Source organism: Barbus barbus (genome assembly GCF_936440315.1).
Source record: "Barbus barbus genome assembly, chromosome: 1".
Classification (NCBI taxonomy): domain Eukaryota; kingdom Metazoa; phylum Chordata; class Actinopteri; order Cypriniformes; family Cyprinidae; genus Barbus; species Barbus barbus.
Genome location: NC_136729.1, coordinates 12,884,035 through 12,905,546, shown reverse-complemented (window position 1 = coordinate 12,905,546; position 21,512 = coordinate 12,884,035). Strand labels below are relative to the sequence as shown.

At 39.0% G+C, this 21,512-nt stretch overlaps 1 protein-coding gene across 1 annotated transcript in view; it reads right to left on the bottom strand.

Moving 5' to 3' along the window:
• The window catches only part of LOC306845255 (ephrin-B3-like), an 87,916-nt gene that overhangs the window by 40,628 nt on the left and 25,776 nt on the right, over window positions 1-21,512 (bottom strand). Inside the window, exon 2 of the mRNA XM_079377945.1 lies at window positions 4,160-4,455. Within this exon, the coding sequence (XP_079234071.1) occupies window positions 4,160-4,455 (296 nt within the window). The remainder of the gene's footprint in view (window positions 1-4,159; window positions 4,456-21,512) is intronic.

The window sequence follows — 21,512 nt, the reverse complement described above, 5'->3', positions numbered from 1 at the left end:
ATCTACGACTGTTTTTTTATTTTGTGATGGTTGTTCACGAGTCACTTGTTTGCTCTGAACCGTTAAACTGCCTGCTGTTCTTCAGAAAAATCCTCCATGTCCTGCAGATTCTTCAGTTTTCCAGCATCTTTTGCATATTTGAACCCTTTCCAGCAGTGACTGTATGATTTTGAGATCCATCATTTCACACTGAGGACAATTGCGGGACTCAAACACAACTATTAAGAGCCAGGGGGTGAAAACTTTTGGAATTTGAAGCACAAGATAAATTGTACTTAATTTGTCTTCTGGGATATTTCAACAAAATAAGAAAAATTTGGACATCTTCATCCTGTTCAAAAGTTTTCACCCCTTGGCTCTTAATGCATTGTGTTTCCTTCTGGACCATCAGTGAATGTTTGATTTTTGAGGATTTTTCTGAAGAACAGTGCTCAGTTTATCGGTTCAGAACAAACAAGTGGCTCGTGAACAACCATCACAAAAAAAAAAAACAGTCGTAGATCATCCAGGTAAGCACACACACAGTATTAAGAACCAAGGGTTCCCAAACTTTTGAAGGGGGTTATTTTAATAATTTGCGTAATTATTTTGTCTTGTGGACTATATGTAAACATTTTTTATATAAAATATCTTACTCAGGAGTCAGGACAGTACTAAATAAAAAATAACATGCATTTTGTATGATCTCTCTTATTTTGTTCAAATGATTCACATTTTCACAGATTATATACACTCATCAGCCACTTTATTAGGTACACCTGTTCAATTGCTTGGTAATACAAATTGCTAATCGGCCAATCACATGGCAGCAACTCAATGCATTTAGGCATCTAGACATGGTGAAGACGACTTGCTGAAGTTCAAACCGAGCATCAGAATGGAGAAGAAAGGGGATTTAAGTGACTTTGAACGTGGAATGGTTGTTGGTGACAGACAGGCTGGTCTGAGTATTTCAAAAATTGCTGGTCTACTGACATTTTCACGCACAACCATCTTTAGGGTTTACAGAGAATGGTCCGAAAAAGAGAAAATATCCAGCGAGCAGCAGTTGTGTGGACAAAAATGCCTTGTTGATGTCAGAGGTCAGAGGAGAATGGGCAGACTGGTTAGAGATAATAGAAAAGCAACAGTAACTCAAATAACCACTCGTTACAACCAAGGTATGCAGAATACCATCTCTGAACGCACAACATGTCGAACCCTGAAGCAGATGGGCTACAGCAGCAGAAGTCCACACCGGGTGCCACCCCAGTCAGCTAAGAACAGGAAACGGTGACTACAATTCACGCGGGCTCACCAAAATTGGACAATAGAAGATTGGAAAAATGTTGCCTGGTCTGATGAGTCTCGATTTCTGCTGAGACATTCAGATGGTAGGGTCAGAATTTGGCACAAAGAACATGAAAGCATGGATCCATCCTGCCTTGTGTCACGGTGCACACAAGAGGAGGACACAGGAACATGCAGACGAGGACGTAACCTCAAACAATAGTCTTTACTGAAGACTAAAGACAAGACATGGCAGGACAAGGCAAGGCTTACAAACAGGAAACACCGGGGGTAACGAGTAGACACACAAAATCTAACAGAACAGACAGGACTAATATACACAGGATAATCAGACAAACACGGCTAGACAAGAATGAACTAATAATCACATCAGACAAGGACCGGAAACAAACAAAATATGGACACGAGGCAGGAACACATGACACACACGACAGAAGTCTGACATAACTCCCCCCTCCCAAAAGGCTCGTCCCGAGCCTTAACAGTTCCATCGGGGAGGGAGGGTGGGCGCTCTGGAGGCCCCTCAGGACAGACACGGACCGGAACACAGCACGGGAAACTCCAGAGCGGAACAGACAGATCGGAGGCCAAGGTGGATGGTCTTCGAGGCCTTGGCCTCGGACCCCTCGGCCCAGCCCCTACAGCCGGATCCCTTTTACCCCCACAAAATTTCCCTGGGGAAATTAGGGGGTATCAGGAGCCCTCCGGGTCTAGACCCAGCGGCGATCCGGCGGGCTTGACTCCCGCGAAACGGCGGGCTTGGTGATCTGCGAACGGCGGCCTCATCTCCCGCGAGCGGCGGGCTCGATGATCCGCAAATGGCAGCCTCATCTCCCGCGAACGCCGGGCTCGATGATCCGCAAACGGCGCCCTCACCTCCCGCAAACGGCGGGCACTGAGTCAGCGGCGATCCGGCGGGCATTGAGTCAGCGGCGATCCGGCGGGCTTGACTCCCGCGAACGGCAGCGTGACTTGGGGGAGCCGCCGATGGTGGGTTGGCTTTCCCCACGGACGGCGGCGTGATCTCCCGCGAACGGCAGACTGGAGTGAGCGGCTAGCTTGGAATAGCTGCGGGACAGACAGACACAGGAATAAAATAAAAACTAGAAAAAACTAACAAACAAAACGAGGTGAAGGGGCGCCGCTTACTGTTGGGTCTGGTCTTCTGTCACGGTGCACACAAGAGGAGGACACAGGAACACGCAGACGAGGACATAACCTCAAATAATAGTCTTTACTGAAGACTAAAGACAAGACATGGCAGGACAAGGCAAGGCTTACAAACAGGAAACACCGGGGGTAACGAGTAGACCAGACAAAATCTAACAGAACAGACAGGACTAATATACACAGGATAATCAGTCAAACACGGCTAGACAAGAATGAACTAATAATCACATCAGACAAGGACCGGAAACAAACCAGATATGGACACAAAAGGCAGGAACACATGACACACACGACAGAGGACTGACACCTTGTCTCAATGGTTCAGGCTGGTGGTGGTGGTGTAATGGTGTGGGGGATATTTTCTTGGCACATTTTGGGCCCCTTAGTATCAATTGAGCATCTCCGATCATATATATATATATATATATATATATATATATATATGTGTGTATATACTGTTACAAAAGTTTTCTATTTAAAATTCAAATGTATCATGTTTTGGATCACGAATCATTTGGCACTGAAGACTGGAGGAATCCTGCTGAAAAAATTCAGCTTTGCCATGACAGGAATAAATTACATTTCAAAATATTTAAAGAATACAAAAGAGTTGTTTTAAATTGTAATCATATTTGCCAATATTACCGTTTTTATTGTATTTATGATAAAATAAATAAACTCTTGGCGAGCATAGCAGACTTCTTTCGACAACAAAAATCTCACTGACCTCAAACTCTTGAACAGTAGTGTACATTCAAAAAATTACTCTGTTTACTTTCTTAATACACATGGTTTTATTCTGCATAATTCATCTGTACACACCAGGGTTGAACTAATGTCCAATTTCATGAGCAAATAATTTCCTGATGGATAAAATTGAGCCCAGACTTACATTTTTTCCAGCTGAATATCCTTTTTGGAACCATATTACATTATGGAATTAAAATGTTGGTTGCAAATGCAGTTTCAGGTTTTGTGACAAGTAGTATACTTTTTCATATACAAATGTCAAAAATGACCAAAAAAAAAATGAGTGTGCTTCAACTGAGGATTTAGGGACACCAAACTAGAGTGAACGAACATATAATCACTATAAAGTTCTATGACTTTTCCCTAACTTTTTATTACACCTCCATGACTTTGCCAGATCTGAAAATCTTTAAGAATTCACTTACTTTTCCAGGTATTCTATGACTGGAGGAATTCTGCCAATAGATGCTAAAAACACACCCATTGCGTGTTTTGGGTCTAAGCGTATTAGGACATCACTTTCCTGTGTCAAATCTACTTTCTGAAATGTTGATATTGACGGGCTTCCGTTTACATTGGCCTCATTCCCTCCATGCTACTGTGCACTGTTTTAAAAACAACCCCCAGTAACACAACCCAACACAAGATGGTTTCAGTTGATAAAGTCACAACCAGCCAAATCCCAGCAGAAGATTGCGACTTCGCTGAGAACCGACTAGCCTGAACTAAAAACAAACCCAATATAAACGCAGAGATGAAACACCATCATGCCATTCCTTCTAACACTGATTAAAACAATAAACAAGGGCAGATGCTGAATGGACTGAATGAAGTGTACAGTAAGTCTATTATATACAGATAACCTTTTCACAATTAAAAGTTGCTTGGCAAAATAATCGAAAGTTTTGATGTGTGTTAACAGACATGCTTCGATTGAAATCGCACTCACCGATGATGAAGTAGTCCTGATTGGTTTTAAATTCGTGACCCCACAGGTTGGGCGAGTACTCCTGAAACTTGATGGTGAAACGCATATCACTGTTGGGCTTATCGCAGGTGAGAAGCAGGTTGGGGGCTCCAGTCACTTCACACCTGTCTGCCTGATCCCGTGACGACACCAGGTACAGTTTATAGTACTCATATTCGGCGGGGGCACGGGGACCAGGCGGCTCAGACGCTGGGCAAATGAGGTCCAGGCGATCCCCAATTTGAGGGTACAGGACATAACCCTTATCATCGCTAAACCTGGAGAACAACAGAGAGGGAAAGAAAGATAATTTAATGTCATGGCATTAGAAACATAAGTTAAAAAAATGGTACAGCTAAAAACCAATAAGTATTTTAAAACCAGAATCCATTTAGCTCCATTCTGGTTTGTAACTCTTCATCATTCAGCTGAATACAAATTCAATGCAAAATCAGTTCCTTCATTTTTTTCACTAAATATCCTGTCTCATTCATAAATATTTCACACTACAAACAAAATAGGTTGCAAATGGCTTGTCGCACTGACTTTAATCAGTTTATTTTCCATTTAATCAGCAAAATGCACATCCGGTGTTAAAAACATGTTATACAATAAAAATGTTCATATTCTTAACTTTCCATGTGGCTGAGCAAACCAGCAAAAATCTGTCAATTATACGGATCAGCAAAGGGGGCACGGATGCATCATGGGATATGAATGACTGGCTTAATCTGCCACTATAACCTCTCGCTTGAGGACATTCACTGACAAAACCACACTTCTCATGAAAATTTCTGTGGGTATGCTGGCTGCCTCGGGAGCAGGCCGGCATTTACTGGCGCAGGTGTGGATCCAACCACACTCTGTACTCTCACTGTGATTCTTTATTCAATAAATGACCTTCTACAAGTAGAAACTCATCCTCTTCTTTTACACTTCATTCATCTACTCTGCTCGTCTCTCTTCCTGTTTATTCATCGCCCTAATGAAAGTGCTCTCTTCCGCTGTGTAAATCATCTGAAGATGCTGAGACTTCAAGGTTTTTGATGACTGAATTTCTAGAAATATGATATTTTGTTCTTCTATCTTCAACAAGTGTCTCTAATGAGAATGAATAGGCCAGTCTGGATCCAAATCCCACCCCGAAATGCTTGTTTCCAAAGGAAAGCTTGTCAGATCAAAGCACAGCAGAGGACGTGTCTAGAGCTTCCAAGTTCCAGGAGAATTTGGCTGTTGCGAAATCTCAGGGAGTTTCCTTTGAATTTTTTCTATGTAAACAAATGGCTAAACAACTCACAGACGCTAATTACCATTTTATCATCATCTCTAAACAGCCAGCAACACCAACGGCTATTTACATGTAAACAAATAAAGGCAGTTGGGCTTTAGTTTTTTTTACGGGCTTCATGTTTCCATGTGAAAAGAAATGCGGAAATACATTCATGTAATGATGGGTGGATCCATTCACAAATCGCATAAATTACCATAGCATGCTAACCTAGGGCATTTTTATTAAAGCTAGTCGCTCTTGCTCTTGAGAAACAAAAGCAGAATCGTGTGTGAGGAAAAAAGGCTTCTGTGTGTGTGGCATTCCTATGGGAGAAGAGCTTCCTGTCCATGTCACACAGGTTAGGAAGGTTATCAGTAGCTCTTACAGTGGAGAGAACAGACTCTTGACACACACTTCACGTACTACAATTAGACTGACCGATACCCGCACACACGTGACTTTAAAGGAATGTTTTTGAGTTCAACACAGCTTCATTATTTGTGGCATAGAAAACATCCGACTTATCACCCAGGCAATATTTGTATTTACAGTAACATACAGTACACTACCAGTCAAGTTAGGGGTTTGTGAGACTTTTTTAAGCTGCTTTCTATTTTAATATAATTTAAAATGTAATTTATTTCTGTGATAGCAAAGCTCAAAGTCCTCAGTGTCACATGATCCTTCAGAAATCATTCTAATATGCTGATTTTCTGCTAAAGAAACATTTCTTCTTATTATTAATAGCATTCTAATATAGCCTATTTGATGAACAGAAAGTTCAAAAGAGCAGCATTTATTTGAAATCAAAATCTTTTGTAACATTATAAATGTCTTTACTGTCATATTTAAATAGTTCAACACATCCTTACTGAATACAAGTATTAATTTCTTTCAAAAAGAAATCTAACTGACCCCAAACTTTTGAATGGTGAATGAAAGTAAATCAGGCCAGAGGGTTCCAGGGGGTTTTAAAACAGAAAGGGCTGTATTTTTATTAAAGCACTTACATGATTATTCAATAAAATATGTTATTTGAGCTGTAAAGTTGACTAAATGTCCCTTTTAAAGTGGGACTCATTTTCTAAGCGGATGAACTCCTGGTTTTACATTAGCAATGTAATTCCTGTGGGTTTTTTGAGTCTGTGAGCCTTGACGTAATCATCAAGTCAAAATTACTAGTAGGAAACTCAAGACTTTCTTTAAGCTCATACTTTTAGAGTTATCATGACGTTTAATTTCAAGAATAACGGTGGAAGCAAATTGCCACTGATCACAATAATTGTGAATGCTGGCAGTAAAATCTGTGTATATGTATTCATTTTGTGTGCTAAATGCAGTCAGGAAATATTCATTTAGCTTGTTTATTAGGAGACATGCTTGTCACATCATACTACATTTCCCATCATTCTCTACAGCCGAACTAGAATGATAAAACACACAGATAAAGCATCAATTACACACGTAATGTGCATCCTTTGCTCTTCATTATGTTGTCAAAAAGTGAAAAAGAGAGAGAAAAATACGATAATTGTCCTGTTAGTCCATTTTGTTACGACTAAAATTACTTGAACGTACATCATGTGGTTCTGCAATTATCATTTCCAAACTCATAAGTAGGAACTTCCCAGGAAGACCTGAATGCAGCATTACATCACGTTCCTTATAACCAATGCACGCCAACACTTATAAAAAGTCTTGTGGTTACTTTTAAAACCATGTGTATTTTAATGTTTATTATATGCTTTTTTTACTGCAACTGCAATTTAGGATAAAAAAAAAAAAAATACAAAATTTTCTGTGGTAATTCTGTGCTGTCAGTAACGACTTTTCTTTAACATGTCCTTCAAACCAAACCAAAACACAGACATGTCGTTGCTAAGTGTTTTTTCTTTCTTTCAGGTAGACAATATATACACATATCAAAACATCCTGCAGATGCAAAAGGCATTTTTTGCATATACATTCTGTTAGGTAGATTTTTGTCTGTTGGGTTATCGCAGACACCGTCACAGTAGACTTGGCTTGAAGAATAGAAAGAACAGACAGAAAGAGAGAGACAGAGAGAAAGAGCGAGAGAGAGAGAGCGAGAGAGAGAGCGAGAGAGGTGTTGCGGATCAGAGGAGAGAATGAAAGGGTTGAATGAGAGATAAAATAGCTTACGAAACCGAGAGGAAAAAAGTAAACAGAGGCAAACAATGAGGGAGGTCAAAAACAGGTGGACACAGAGAAAGAAGCAAGAAAGCAGAGGATGCAGGAGATAAGGGAGCCGCTCACTCAGTACTGGCCATGTTGATGACATGGTCACGCTGGTCTGCTCTAACCCACTGAACTCTCTGCTGAGACCCAGACACACAAGTAGAAGAATACTGTCCTTTATCACCACATTCACACTTTCTCTCTCTTTCCCTCCCTCTCACGCCCTCGTGTCAGCGTGACAGAACAGCATTTAGTCAAACTCACACTCGCTGCTAGCAAACATGCAAGTACACACTGCAAAAGCTAGATTGCTCACGTTATAAGCGGCCTATTAAAGACAATACCAAGAGAGGCCATGTGTTAGGTGCTTTTACCTCGTTGAGGGCTGTTACAAGGGATAATTCAAGGTAAATTGCCTGAAAGTTCCCTAAATAGCTAGTTTCAGCAACTATCATAATGGTTTGTGTAATGGAAGTAGCAACAGTAGAATCTGGTATGTCAAACTAAATAAGCTCAAAAAAGAAATACATACATGGATGAATTGTTTATAATAAGATCGATAAGCTGCATTTTGAAAATAGATAGGATGAATTTCTATTTCATGCAGATTTTAAAGTCAACATGTCTATAGCTAGCAACCTGCAATTTTGCAATGCATTGACAAAGTATTCACACCTTTGTTTGCATACTAGCACAAGGTACGTGTCTAGCCTAGTGCTACTGTTTAGATGCACATACATGGCTTTGTTTATTATAAAAGCATTCTAGATTTGTGTGCTTACAGTGTAAAAAAGCGAAACTGAAAAACCAGTCCAACACAACAAATGCTGTGATCCATCAACGCTCCTTTTAAAGCATGTGTGTGCGCCAGACCCTTTCGCACAGCTTGTGTAATTACATATGTTTCAGCACTGGACCGCATTAGCCTTCGTGATTGAACAACTGTCAGGCAGAAATGTCTAATGAGCAAACTCAGGGTTAAGCAAGCACTCGGCAGATAATTAGAGAACGTTTGCAGAACCTCGCCAAAGAATTTCTGACCCGTGTGTCAAGCTCGAAGAAAAAAAAAACTTGAAGGAAAAGGGATACGTATAAAAATGTGGCCACAAAGTCAAGTTTGAGAGTGTGGAATTGAAACAGGATGGAAAAAACAGAGTTCTATGCACCGAAATGCTTTCATGGAAATGTTTGTGTTTGCAAGTTCGAAAAAGCTAACCGCAAACACGGGCAGGCCTTCAAAGCACAGATGAAAGTGAAATTATATCGACATCTCTGTTTAATCTAAATATAAACATGATAATACACTCCTCCAACCATTGCTTCTCATCCCAAACACTCATCATTCCTGTTTTGCTCTTTCTTTCTTTCCCACCCTCCCTCGGTTTCTCTCCCTTTCCCTCCCACTCTGGAACAAAGGTGGCATTCATGGTCACACATTGAAACAAGGAGTGGGGGGATGGAGGGGGGCATAGGTGACAGGGGTGTGTGCGCCGGGCTCGTTTATGAGGGCAGAAACATCATTTTGTCAAACTCCGCCGACGCCCTTCCCTGAACCTGACAGCTCTTGAAAAGAGCCAAGTGTTAGATTCACCCCCCCAACAGCACTGAACCTCAACCCCCAACCTCTCCACCCGAACCCACCTTCTCTTGTCCATAAACCCTCCATCGTCCTCTTGTTCCTCAGTCTTGCATTACAAAGATTCCACACAAGAAACTCGAGCTGTGTCCAAAAACAAGCTCGGGGCACAGGTGCAGTGAGGTGGACCTTTGTGTGTGTGTGTGTGTGTGTGTGCATAAAAAATGGAATGCCTGAGATGGCCGAGAATCCTTCACATTATAAATGCAGAGGTTTCAACACACCCTAGATGAGGCATCAGCCACAGATCTGGCATGAATATGTGTGTCTACAAGTACATTAATATCAGATATTGCAAAATAAATCTGGAAACTAGATGTTTACACATAGGAAAATGAGTGGTGGTAGCCAAGGTGTTGCTATACAGTTGCTAAAGTGTTTTGGGTGGTTTTTATCATTTTGATATGCAGTTGTTAGGAGATTCTAGGTGGCTCCTTATTAGCACAAGCCAAATGAGGCCAACACTTAATAAGTCTCTATGACGTCCTATAATAAGTCTATGGGATTTGTTGCCTGTTTTTCCATCCACCAGGTGAAAAGCTTACAAAGAATACATAAAAACATAAAAAAGCAGCATATTTTAGGTCTCATTCATGTTTGTTACATGATGTAAGCCTTTGGGATGTTTTGAAAATCTCTAAATCTAAAAAAAAACTATATATAAATAAACAAGTGCAGCATAATTTTGAGGTCCCATTCATTTTTATCGCACAGTGTAAGGATGTTTTTTTTGCCTATTTTATCTTCCACCAGGCATGAGAATAAAATAAAATAAAAAATAAATATTCTCCTCACCAAGCTGCATAATTTGAGGCCAAACGGCACAGAATGTTTGACATGTAATGCTTTGCTACAATCTCTAAGTATGAGCAACAGCCATGCCTTCTTTAGCAAACACCACTAAAATGTTCTCCTGCAGGCTCAACAACTTCAATCCCACCAGCCAAAAAAAGCTTTCCAGATTTAAGAATTAGATCTAAGTCGGTGATTACATGTGATAACAAGCTATCAAGCTAACACCAGCTGAAATCCTTCAGTTCAAATCACTTTGATATACCGTGAGAATGACTTTTGACTTCTGCAATTTCCACTTCATTTTCAGCTTCTATTCCACCTCACTAAGCTGATTTTACCTCCAAGCATGCATTGATCTCATCAGGAGCAGTGCCATGGAGGGGCTGGAATCACGGCTGTCGTCCAGCAGACCAGCAGTGGGCCGGAGATAGCAGCCCTCTCAGAGGATGAGTAAATCTTACATCTCTCTTTTCTCTTCACAGCTATATCGTCAGCTTCCAGGGCCCGATTAAACCCTGTTCAGGGTCTCGAGTGACCAGACTAAACAACACCTACCAGTTAGACATCCGAGCTCTTATCACACTGCCAAGAGACCAGCAAAAACAGAGAAGGAAAAAGTGAGAATGAGAGAGAATCTAGCTATTAAAAATAACAACGTATTAGAAAATGTAAAACTTGGACTAGACAGAAACAGACAGACAGACAGACAGACAGACAGACAGACAGACAGACAGACAGACAGATAGACAGATAGATAGACAGATAGATAGATAGATAGATAGATAGATAGATAGATAGATAGATAGATAGATAGATAGATAGATAGATAGATAACTAAGTGTGTGTGTACCAACAAAAGAGCCTAAAATGATATACAATGACATGCAGCTCTTTTGTTTGCACAGTCTTCACCCGCATTTTCTGATCAATTATACAGTGAGCCACACTAAATCTGCTCCCAGACCCCCCCAAGTATTCGGTAGTCCAAGTTTGCCTAAACATTTCAGACCTAAACAGAACCTTTGCGACGATGTGTTTATTCAGAGCGACTGTCGCATTCGCAGTCCCATCAGAACACACAAACATTTAACTATCTTCCTTTCTATTCAAATGAACTTTGTGCAAACACCACACACAAAATAAAAAAGGAGTACAGAACTATGTGTAGAGACTATGTGTAGAGTAATGAGGTCATATTAAGCCGATTATCATCTAACAATTACGTCTTGAAAATGATATGTGATTGTTTACAGATATTTAATGACAGCTAAAGGGTAGTATGTAAATACGGCACAGTACTTTGAAATGTTGGTACAACCTAACTGAATTGTCTGACAATGAGCAGATCACATGTGGCCAATTATCACATGACCTCTGCAGACAAACTCTGAAAAGATGGAAATGAGGACAACGAAAACAGGTGAAAGATAAAAGGGGAGAAGGAAAGAGAAGGAGGGAGCGAGAGGCTGCTGTGAAGAAAGAGAGAGCTGGAGGCACTGCTGGAATGTTTGTGGTGAGAGGAACAGCGGGCGTAATGGCTTCCATATGGCCACTCCTGGCGGGAGAGAGAAAGCGAGAGTGAAAGCGAGGAGAATTACAGAAAGAAACAAAAGAAAAGGATCGAAAATTAAGTTATCATTAAGGAAAAAAGAGGCTTGATGCAAGGGAAAACTGGAAAAAGATGCAAATGGAACACAGGACTTGTACTGCAAAAAAATCATATGTGACCCTGGAGCACAAAACCAGTCTTAAGTCGCTGGGGTATATTTGTAGCAATAGCCAAAAATACATTGTATGGGTCAAAATTATAGATTTTTCTTTTAAGCCAAAAATCTTTAGGATATAAAGTAAAGATCATGTTCCATGAAGAATTTTGTAAATTTCTTATCGTAAATATATCCAAACTTCATTTTTGATTAGTAATTCAAACTTCATTTGGACAACTTTAAAGGCGATTTTCTCAATATTTAGATTTGTTTGCACCCTCAGATTCCAGATTTTCAAATAGTTGTATCTCAGCCAAATATTTTCCTATCATAACAAACCATACAACAATGAAAAGCTTATTTATTCAGCTTTCAGATTATATATAAATCTCAATTTCGAAAAAATTGACACTTAAGACTGGTTTTGTGGTCCAGGGTCACATATTAAGTTTACTTTTGACTTGTTTTCCACTAGAAACATCCAAATAAACTCAAAACAAGATAAATGTACATCAGAAGCATGAGACACAACACATAAGATATTATTTAAGATGCGTGTTCAGATTTTTAAATGTAAAAAATGAAACATGCATAGATGAATCGTTCAAAATAAGATAATTAAATATACATACGGGGTGAATTTCCATTTCATGCCAACTCAAGTAGGATTATTATAGTTAACTTAAACTGAAACCACATACACATATATATATATATATATATATATATATATATATATATACACATATATATATATATATATATATACACTCACCTAAAGGATTATTAGGAACACCATACTAATACTGTGTTTGACCCCCTTTCGCCTTCAGAACTGCCTTAATTCTACGTGGCATTGATTCAACAAGGTGCTGAAAGCATTCTTTAGAAATGTTGGCCCATATTGATAGGATAGCATCTTGCAGTTGATGGAGATTTGTGGGATGCACATCCAGGGCACGAAGCTCCCGTTCCAACACATCCCAAAGATGCTCTATTGGGTTGAGATCTGGTGACTGTGGGGGCCATTTTAGTACAGTGAACTCATTGTCATGTTCAAGAAACCAATTTGAAATGATTCAAGCTTTGTGACATGGTGCATTATCCTGCTGGAAGTAGCCATCAAAGGATGGGTACATGGTGGTCATAAAGGGATGGACATGGTCAGAAACAATGCTCAGGTAGGCCGTGGCATTTAAACAATGCCCAATTGGCACTAAGGGGCCTAAAGTGTGCCAAGAAAACATCCCCCACACCATTACACCACCACCACCAGCCTGCACAGTGGTAACAAGGCATGATGGATCCATGTTCTCATTCTGTTTACGCCAAATTCTGACTCTACCATCTGAATGTCTCAACAGAAATCGAGACTCATCAGACCAGGCAACATTTTTCAAGTCTTCAACCGTCCAATTTTGGTGAGCTCGTGCAAATTGTAGCCTCTTTTTCCTATTTGTAGTGGAGATGAGTGGTACCCGGTGGGGTCTTCTGCTGTTGTAGCCCTTCCGCCTCAAGGTTGTGCGTGTTGTGGCTTCACAAATGCTTTGCTGCATACCTCGGTTGTAACGAGTGGTTATTTCAGTCAAAGTTGCTCTTCTATCAGCTTGAATCAGTCGGCCCATTCTCCTCTGACCTCTAGCATCAACAAGGCATTTTCGCCCACAGGACTGCCGCATACTGTATGTTTTTCCCTTTTCACACCATTCTTTGTAAACCCTAGAAATGGTTGTGCGTGAAAATCCCAGTAACTGAGCAGATTGTGAAATACTCAGACCGGCCCGTCTGGCACCAACAACCATGCCACGCTCAAAATTGCTTAAATCACCTTTCTTTCCCATTCTGACATTCAGTTTGGAGTTCAGGAGATTGTCTTGACCAGGACCACACCCCTAAATGCATTGAAGCAACTGCCATGTGATTGGTTGATTAGATAATTGCATTAATGAGAAATTGAACAGGTGTTCCTAATAATCCTTTAGGTGAGTGTATATATATATATATATATATTAGTGCTTTCAAACGATTAATCACGATTAATTACATCCAAAATAAAGCTTTTTGTTTATACAAAAGCTTTTTTTTTTGTTATAATATACAGTATGTGTGTGTACTGTGTATGTTTATTATGTATATATAAATACACACACATGCATATATATATATATATATATATATATATTTAAGAAAAATATTTACTATTTGTATATTAAAAATATTCATATATAATAGAAATTATATAAATATATACATGTAAATATTTTCAAAATATACACTGTATGTGTGAGGATTTATATATACTTAATAAATATACACAGAACACACACATATTACATAAAAAACTTATATTATTTTGAATGCAATTAATCGAGATATCATTTGACAGCACTAATATATGTGTGTGTGTGTGCGTGTGTGTGTATATATATATATATATATATATATATATAGTATATAAAGCTTCAACTTATTTTATTCCAGCTAAGATGCCAAGAGTCTCATTTTTAGTTTAATTTGAAGTACTAAAATGAATAAAACTAATAAAAAATTAATTAATTAAATAAATAAAAATTAAGTTAAATAATTAAAATAGAAAATCAAAAGATTAACAAAAACTATAATTGTATATCAGTGAAATTGGGTGAGATTTGCACCACTAGTGGCACCAAACAAAATTGCAATCGGTTTATTTGCGTGTCGAGAATAACCAGTAAAAATATTGAGTTTTTTCAATTATATTTGGTGCCACTATCAAAAAACTATGTTTATACAATTTTTAGTTGGCAGGGAAAAATGGTTTTATCTTGTAAAGATGTTTTACTGGAAAGCAAAACAAAATCCCTGGGGTTTCTGCAGGCACAAAGCAGGTGAACAGGAAATCTGTGTGTGTGAAGGTAAGTCTGTCCTTGTCACCATTACTGTCATGCCCTTTCCTGACAGGAGGCGGTCTACATCGCTACAGCACCAGTGTCATATCCCTCCCTGCCATGCGCTTTCAAACCAGACAGCAGAGAGACTGGCTTTCCTTGTGTTTCTTATTCAAAAATCCCTTGTTTTCAACGGCATGATCTTTCCACACCCTGGGAAAGCAGTCTGGAAAGTTTAGCATTAATCACATGTGAAATAAATGCTAATGAACGGCCAACCCCCTCCTTCTGGCCAAAAAAACAAAATCAAAATCCGTCACGACTGACAGAGAGAAAGAAAAGAGAGAACATATGCTTTCCTTTTCTCACTGTCTGTATTTCATATCCTCAGATCAGGCCTGTATATTTATGCAGCCGTTATGTTCTCAAAGCCCCCCCTGTTCAGAGAGATTAACATATGTGTGAGTCTGTATGTGCACATGAATATGATTCACGGCATAATGAATCATAATGCTGTATAAAGAGGTGAGCGTTCATGCCGGATCAGAGGAACACACGCAGAGTGTAGGTGTGGATGAGTGAAGGGTTTTCAAAGAGTAAAATGATTCTTTCAGCCCAGCTGGTGTGTGACCACGGGTCTCTGTGTCAATGCCTGTGTTATTCTGTGTGAAATTAGTGTGTGTTCCTTTTTTAAATGTGTGCATATGAATGCGGTCTGTGTGTGTATTAGTGTGCGGACTCCTTCCTCGAGGGAGATGACTCCAGGTTAAACTCACCCTCTCAAACTTAACGGTCTGATTAGACCGTGTCACCTGGGGTCAGAGGTAGACAGAGGGGCCACATACTGAGGGGCCCCATGCAGACCAGTGTCAGACCCGGCACTGCCCCACTGTCCACCTCACAGAGTCTAGAATATCCGCAAGGCCTATAAACACCCAACATGTGTCTCAGATGTCTTTGGGGCCCCAAGAAACTGTTACTCAAAGGTTCACCTGACTCTGTGCATGCAGAGATTATGAGCTACTGCGCACAATTCCTGACAGGAATAAACTGGAGCGATGAATACGAGAAACAGATTTAAAGTCCTGAGGGTTCTTAAAAGACACAGAACACATAAAACAATGGGCTATCGGCTTTCAACGTCTAAGCGCTTAAAATTAAAGGTTTCAGATAGAAACAAAAAGTATTCACCATTGCCAAATAATTATTGGTTTAGCAAACTCAAGTTTCACATCCATTCTGGTATGAAAATCCCCATTTACTCTGACTGAAATCCTTTTTTGATTAATAGCATTTACTTAAGTGGATGTAAAAAAGTTGAAAGCAATTTGTAAATTGCTTTAAAAATACTTTATTTTTTTTTTTGCATTTAAAAGTACTGAAATCAACCCTCCTCACATTTGTGAATAATTTGAGTTCAAATATCTAAAAATCCAAGATAACCAAGATAAATATACTTGAGAAGCAAAGCTGCATAAGATATTACTAATTGTTTAATACAAGCAGATAACTGAAGTATAATCTACTAAAACAATTCGTAAAAACATGTTCAATATACACTAACAAAAACAAGTCTTAATGTTTAATTCAGTGTTGCTCAATTAAATTAATGTTGTTTTAAAAATCTTTACAGCAAACAAGACAAAAGGCTGATAAAAATGTAAATTTTAAATGTGAATTAAATAAGACTTTTAAATGTGATTTATTTATCAAATTAATTTATCAAAATATTACATTTTTTAATGACTACATTGATAATTTATTTATTTATCGTTTATTTAAATATGGAATTTCATGAGACCATTTTCACAAACAACATGAAATCAATATGCTGATCGGAAAACCTAAAATGAAATATCAACAGCTTTTTAATAACAGTAAAATAAATAAATAATTTAAAATAGTAATATTTTAATAATTTAATTTATAGAGTACTTTTCAAGGTACTCCAAGACACTATAAAGCAATGTAATAACAATTCATCCTTAAAGATCTATACTTAAAAACCTTTAAAAAACAAAGGAACAGCTAAGAGCTGTTATTTGTAAGAGCGAACAGGCCTTAAAACATCTCAGAGCATTGTTATGCCAAATATAATATCCATATATAATAGTAATTAAACACCTGCTTGACTATTTAACTATGCTGATAAAGTACCTGCTATTATGTGGCATCCTTTTTCATCCTTTTATCAAATTTGTGAGCTGTACAATCTACCTCAAAGTTTTCTTCAGAGTGCCTCACCAAACACAAGCCTGTTTCTGTAGGGCGCCGAATGTGTGGAGGTCTCTGAATTGTGGCCTAACGGGGCAGCGTGGTGTGTGGGGCGAATCAGGGCCAGTGCGGCGTGATGACAGGCTGCTATTCCACACCCTGAGGCCTAGCGCTCCGCTCCACACCGAAAACAGTCCAACGCCTTCACAAATCAACTTTACCGACCATCCCAGCATCTGAAAATCATTTCACTCTCTTCCTTCCACACTATTTCTATCTTTCTTGGTGGGTCTAGTGCGGTCAGGCCGGGGTCCCGGCAGGACCCGAGGTTAAGGAGCCCTGTGGTAAAATCAACAGCTACAGATGCAAGAGAAAGACGGCTGAGGCTGACTACTGCTTCAAACACCTCTGCTTCCAATCCTGTCAAGATGTGTGTCATGCCAGTCTCTGCTGCGATTGTGTGTGTGTGCGCTGTACCACAAGAATGTCATCTCCTCCAGAGTGCCGAAGGGCATGTTTTTTAGGACACAAAACTTTCATCTCAAACTCATACAGGGTCACGGGGTCTTTATGACACTCTTCTCTCCCCCTACCCAATTAGAAACAGCCTCTCAAACGGCGTTCTCAAGAGCACTTCCTGTCGGGGGAGGGGGGGTTGATTGACAGCTGAGGAGATGATTGACAGGCCTCTGGCGAGAGAAGACTCGCAGGCTTTGGAGCTGCGCAGTGGTCCGCAGGAAAGTTTTCTGCCGGCAATCCCTTTAATTTGCATGAACGAGGGATGCTGGATAAATAAAGAGAGCGAATGAATTTTGGAAGTGAAGTAGGAGCATCCCAGCGGGGTAGAGGCACGTTTTCGAGAACGCGGCGACATTTAGAGTCCCGTGAGAGGAATACCACAACAACCGCTCTGTTCACACACACACACACACACACACACACAGAGAAAAAACAACAACTCCAATCCGCTACAACTACACTGTTACAAACAGAATGTGATCCATATGCACACTCATTCTGAAAAGATGCAGCAAATCCCTGATGATTACGATAATTAAATATGAAAGGGTTTAAAAATACCACATTTCTCTCCTTAGTATCGTGGAATTCTGAGGAGACCACTCACAAAAACAGTGAACATGAAAATGCTGGGAAAAAAACAAAAGCAGAAATTCCCTATTGACTCTTTCTTGACTCTCTTTCTCTCTCTCAGCCCTTCGCGCCCCTCTGTCTCTCTAGAGAAAGAGAGAGGGAGAAAAAAATGGTTGATCATTATTCCTTTCAAAGTCTCTGAGAAAGAAAGTTTACACCAACTTGCTGACTACAGGATGAGTGACAGAGAGAGAAAAGAAAGGGTGCGTGCGACGATCAAGAAAATGGATAAGATGTTAAAATTCACTTGTCAAAAAAACCCTTTACAGGATTACTATCGTAATTTAGAGCCAATACTAAAAAATCCTAATGGGATCAAATAAGAATCCCTTAAAGATCAAATACAAACTTTTTGGATAAATGGAAATTTATGATTTCCTTTTTCTTTTCTTAATGGATACCATATATATATAAAGAAGGCTCTTATGCTCACTAAGCCTGCATTTATGTGATCAAAAATACAGGAAAAACAAGTCGTTTTTGGGAATAGTGTGAAACATTTTCAACAATTAAAATAACAGGGTTATTTTATTATTTTATCCATTCCTGTAAAGGCAAAGCTGAATTTTCAGCGTCACTTCATCATTCAGAAATCATTCTACTAAATCAAAAACATTTATTATTATCAATGCTGAAAACTGTTGTTCTGGTAACTGTTTTTATGGAAACCATGATACTTTAGTTTAGGATTATTTGATGAAAAGAAAATTCAAAAAACAACATTTATTTCAAACAGATATCTTTTGTTACATTATAAATGTCTTTACTGTCACTTTTGATCAAAATGCATCCTTGATTAATAAAATTATTTAAAAATGTATATACTGTATAGAATGTTGTGTTGTAAAAAGATGGATGACTGAGATAAAAAAAAAGAATGGAAAAGGAAGAAATGACTGAAAAGAATAAATAGATCTCCTCCATTGGTAAAATCAGACAACAAAAGCAGGAGAGCAGGGGCAGAGCGGAGCGAGGGACGGAAAGACAGGGAGAAAAAATGGACGCAGAGATGTCCTGCTGGGTTAAGCCAGGTGTCTTCAGCAGAGTGTCACGAGAGGAGAGAGGGGAAGAGAAAGAGAGGAGCATAATTAGTCAGACCTCCAGCCGAGGAGACTGAAAGTTAAAGAAAGAGAGGGAGAGAATGGTGAGGTAAGAGACTAAAAGCGAGACAACTATGGATGGACAGAGAGTCTGAAAGTGTGAGTGGTGGAAAGAAGAAAGAATGAAAGAAGAGAAATGAGGAGATGAGGGAGGGGCTAGGGAAAGATAAAGAGCTTGAAAAATGCCCTTTGTCATCATTTTACAAAAGAATGGATGACAAAAGGAGACAGAGAGGGAGAGAAATCACTATAAATGCATGACCCTGGCCCCTTCTGGACAACAATGAGCATTTGTCTATCCATCAGTTCAGCTCAGTGGTGTTTTTGGTGACCTAAACACACCGCAGAGATTCATTGTGACATGATGGAACTTCCTGTCAGCATCTGCCTTCAGAAAGCCTGCCTGAACTCAATGCATATGTACACTGATTAGTAAAATACTGTGCTTGAGCTATTTCTACACTGTACAAAGTAAAAAAAAAAGAAAAGGTGTTACCTTAAAAAGTTGAATCAAGACCTAAAACAGGGTAGAAGCCAAGGGGGGGGGTGTTAAAATAAAAAATACTTCTTCCAATCTCAGTTTTATATGAAGAGATGGCTACAGTACATCATTCTAAGGTTTTGGGTGGCTGTTCACCCAAAAATGAAAATTCTGTCATAATTTACTCACCCTCATGTTCCAAAGCTGTCTGACTTCTTCTGTGGAACAACAAAAGCAGCTATTCTGAAAAATGCCTGTTTTTTACCGTTAAAATCAATGGGTAGTCAATGCCTGCATTCTTCAAAATATTTTGATGCATATTTTGCTTCCTGCAGAGGAAGAAGTTATACAGGTAATGATAGTAAATAATAGCAGAATTTTCATTTTTGAATGAAACACCCATTTAAGTCTCCTGAAAAGTGAAAATACCATGGCTCTAAGATTTGTTAGAGAATCCTCAACAGCCAAATAGCAATTTGTTCAACCGATAGTGTGAGTTTGGGGTCAGCATTATCGGTTTGCCAGAGAAAACGGTTTGAACACACCAGTCATCGTTTTTGCAATACGGCGACATCAAAAATGCCCACTTCATCTTTAACTTGAAACAAATTAAAACTATGGATGGCTGAAATTAGACATGAACTCAGTCTGAACAAAAACATCAATCTCGTTCTCATTTCTGACTAATTCAATTTCTACCATACATAGTCTGACCATTACAATTCCTCTTAGTAGTTGATCCAAATGTACTCAGGTTTATTCTATTACAATATATTTGACTTAGTTCATTTAGGTGCTACTTTATATTAAGGTTATCTGATAAAACCATTTGTTTCATGTGAGCCTTACAAAATGCTTTCATTAGGTTTGTTCAATTATATTAAATACTTTCTTTGATTGAATAAAACCAGCTAATCAAAATTTTAACATGAAGTACATTTTTAAGTTAACAGACAAAGAAATGTTTACAGCGACAAAAGTAATGCGAAAATTACAGCTTATTCTGTTTCTAAAGAACATGGCCGTAAAGAATCCTCAAGGTCACTGTCATCACAGATGACTAGTGAAGGAGTGGATCGCAGATCTGCAATGGCCTTCATAATAATATTAATTATAATATTTCTTGAATAATTATTAATCAAAGTTACATTTATGCATGTTAGAGAATAAGTTGAATATGGCTTTAGTCTGCTTTTCTACTCTCTAAGAAGCTGCTCTCATTGTGTGTGTAACTATGCTTGATAAGGTTTAGGGCCGAGGTAACCTTGAAGTAAGATAAGTGTTTCTCTGCGTATGTGTGTTAGTATCTGTCTGTACAGGGAGAAGCTCAGACAGTCCCAGGACAAACACTCAGCTACCGATGTCCAGCGTATCAGATATACGTCTTTCGAGAGACGTATTGCGTCGGACCTCTGATCACTTGTCAGTAAAGTAGTCGTCAGAAGATATGCTTCAAGCTTGCGTCCATATGTGGAAATTGTCTAAGTTTATCTAGGTTTTAGAACCAATCAGAATTTTGACGACTTGTGCATTGATGACCAACCTTTGTTATGGTATAATTGCTGGGTTTTTTTAATTGTAAAGCAGGTCGGCCTATGAACTCCATTGCGAGCTGACTTCTACGGATGAAACTGCCAACTATTTCTTCAGTAAATTTCTTTAATTAATCGCAATCTGATTCCTGGTCTTTGTTCATCATACCTGGTCCATGGGTTTTAGCTGTTACTCCCCAACACTAGAATCAGCGATAATTTTTTTTTTTGTTGTTGAAAATTTCATTTCCTCTGAAGCACAAAAGTGCACATTTATATTCAGGACTGATTTTTTTCCCCTCCAGCCTCTAAATAAACGGCGGCATTCACTCTAGAAAACGTAACTTCATGAAGCTCCTCCATCTTCACCTACAGGTCCCCGC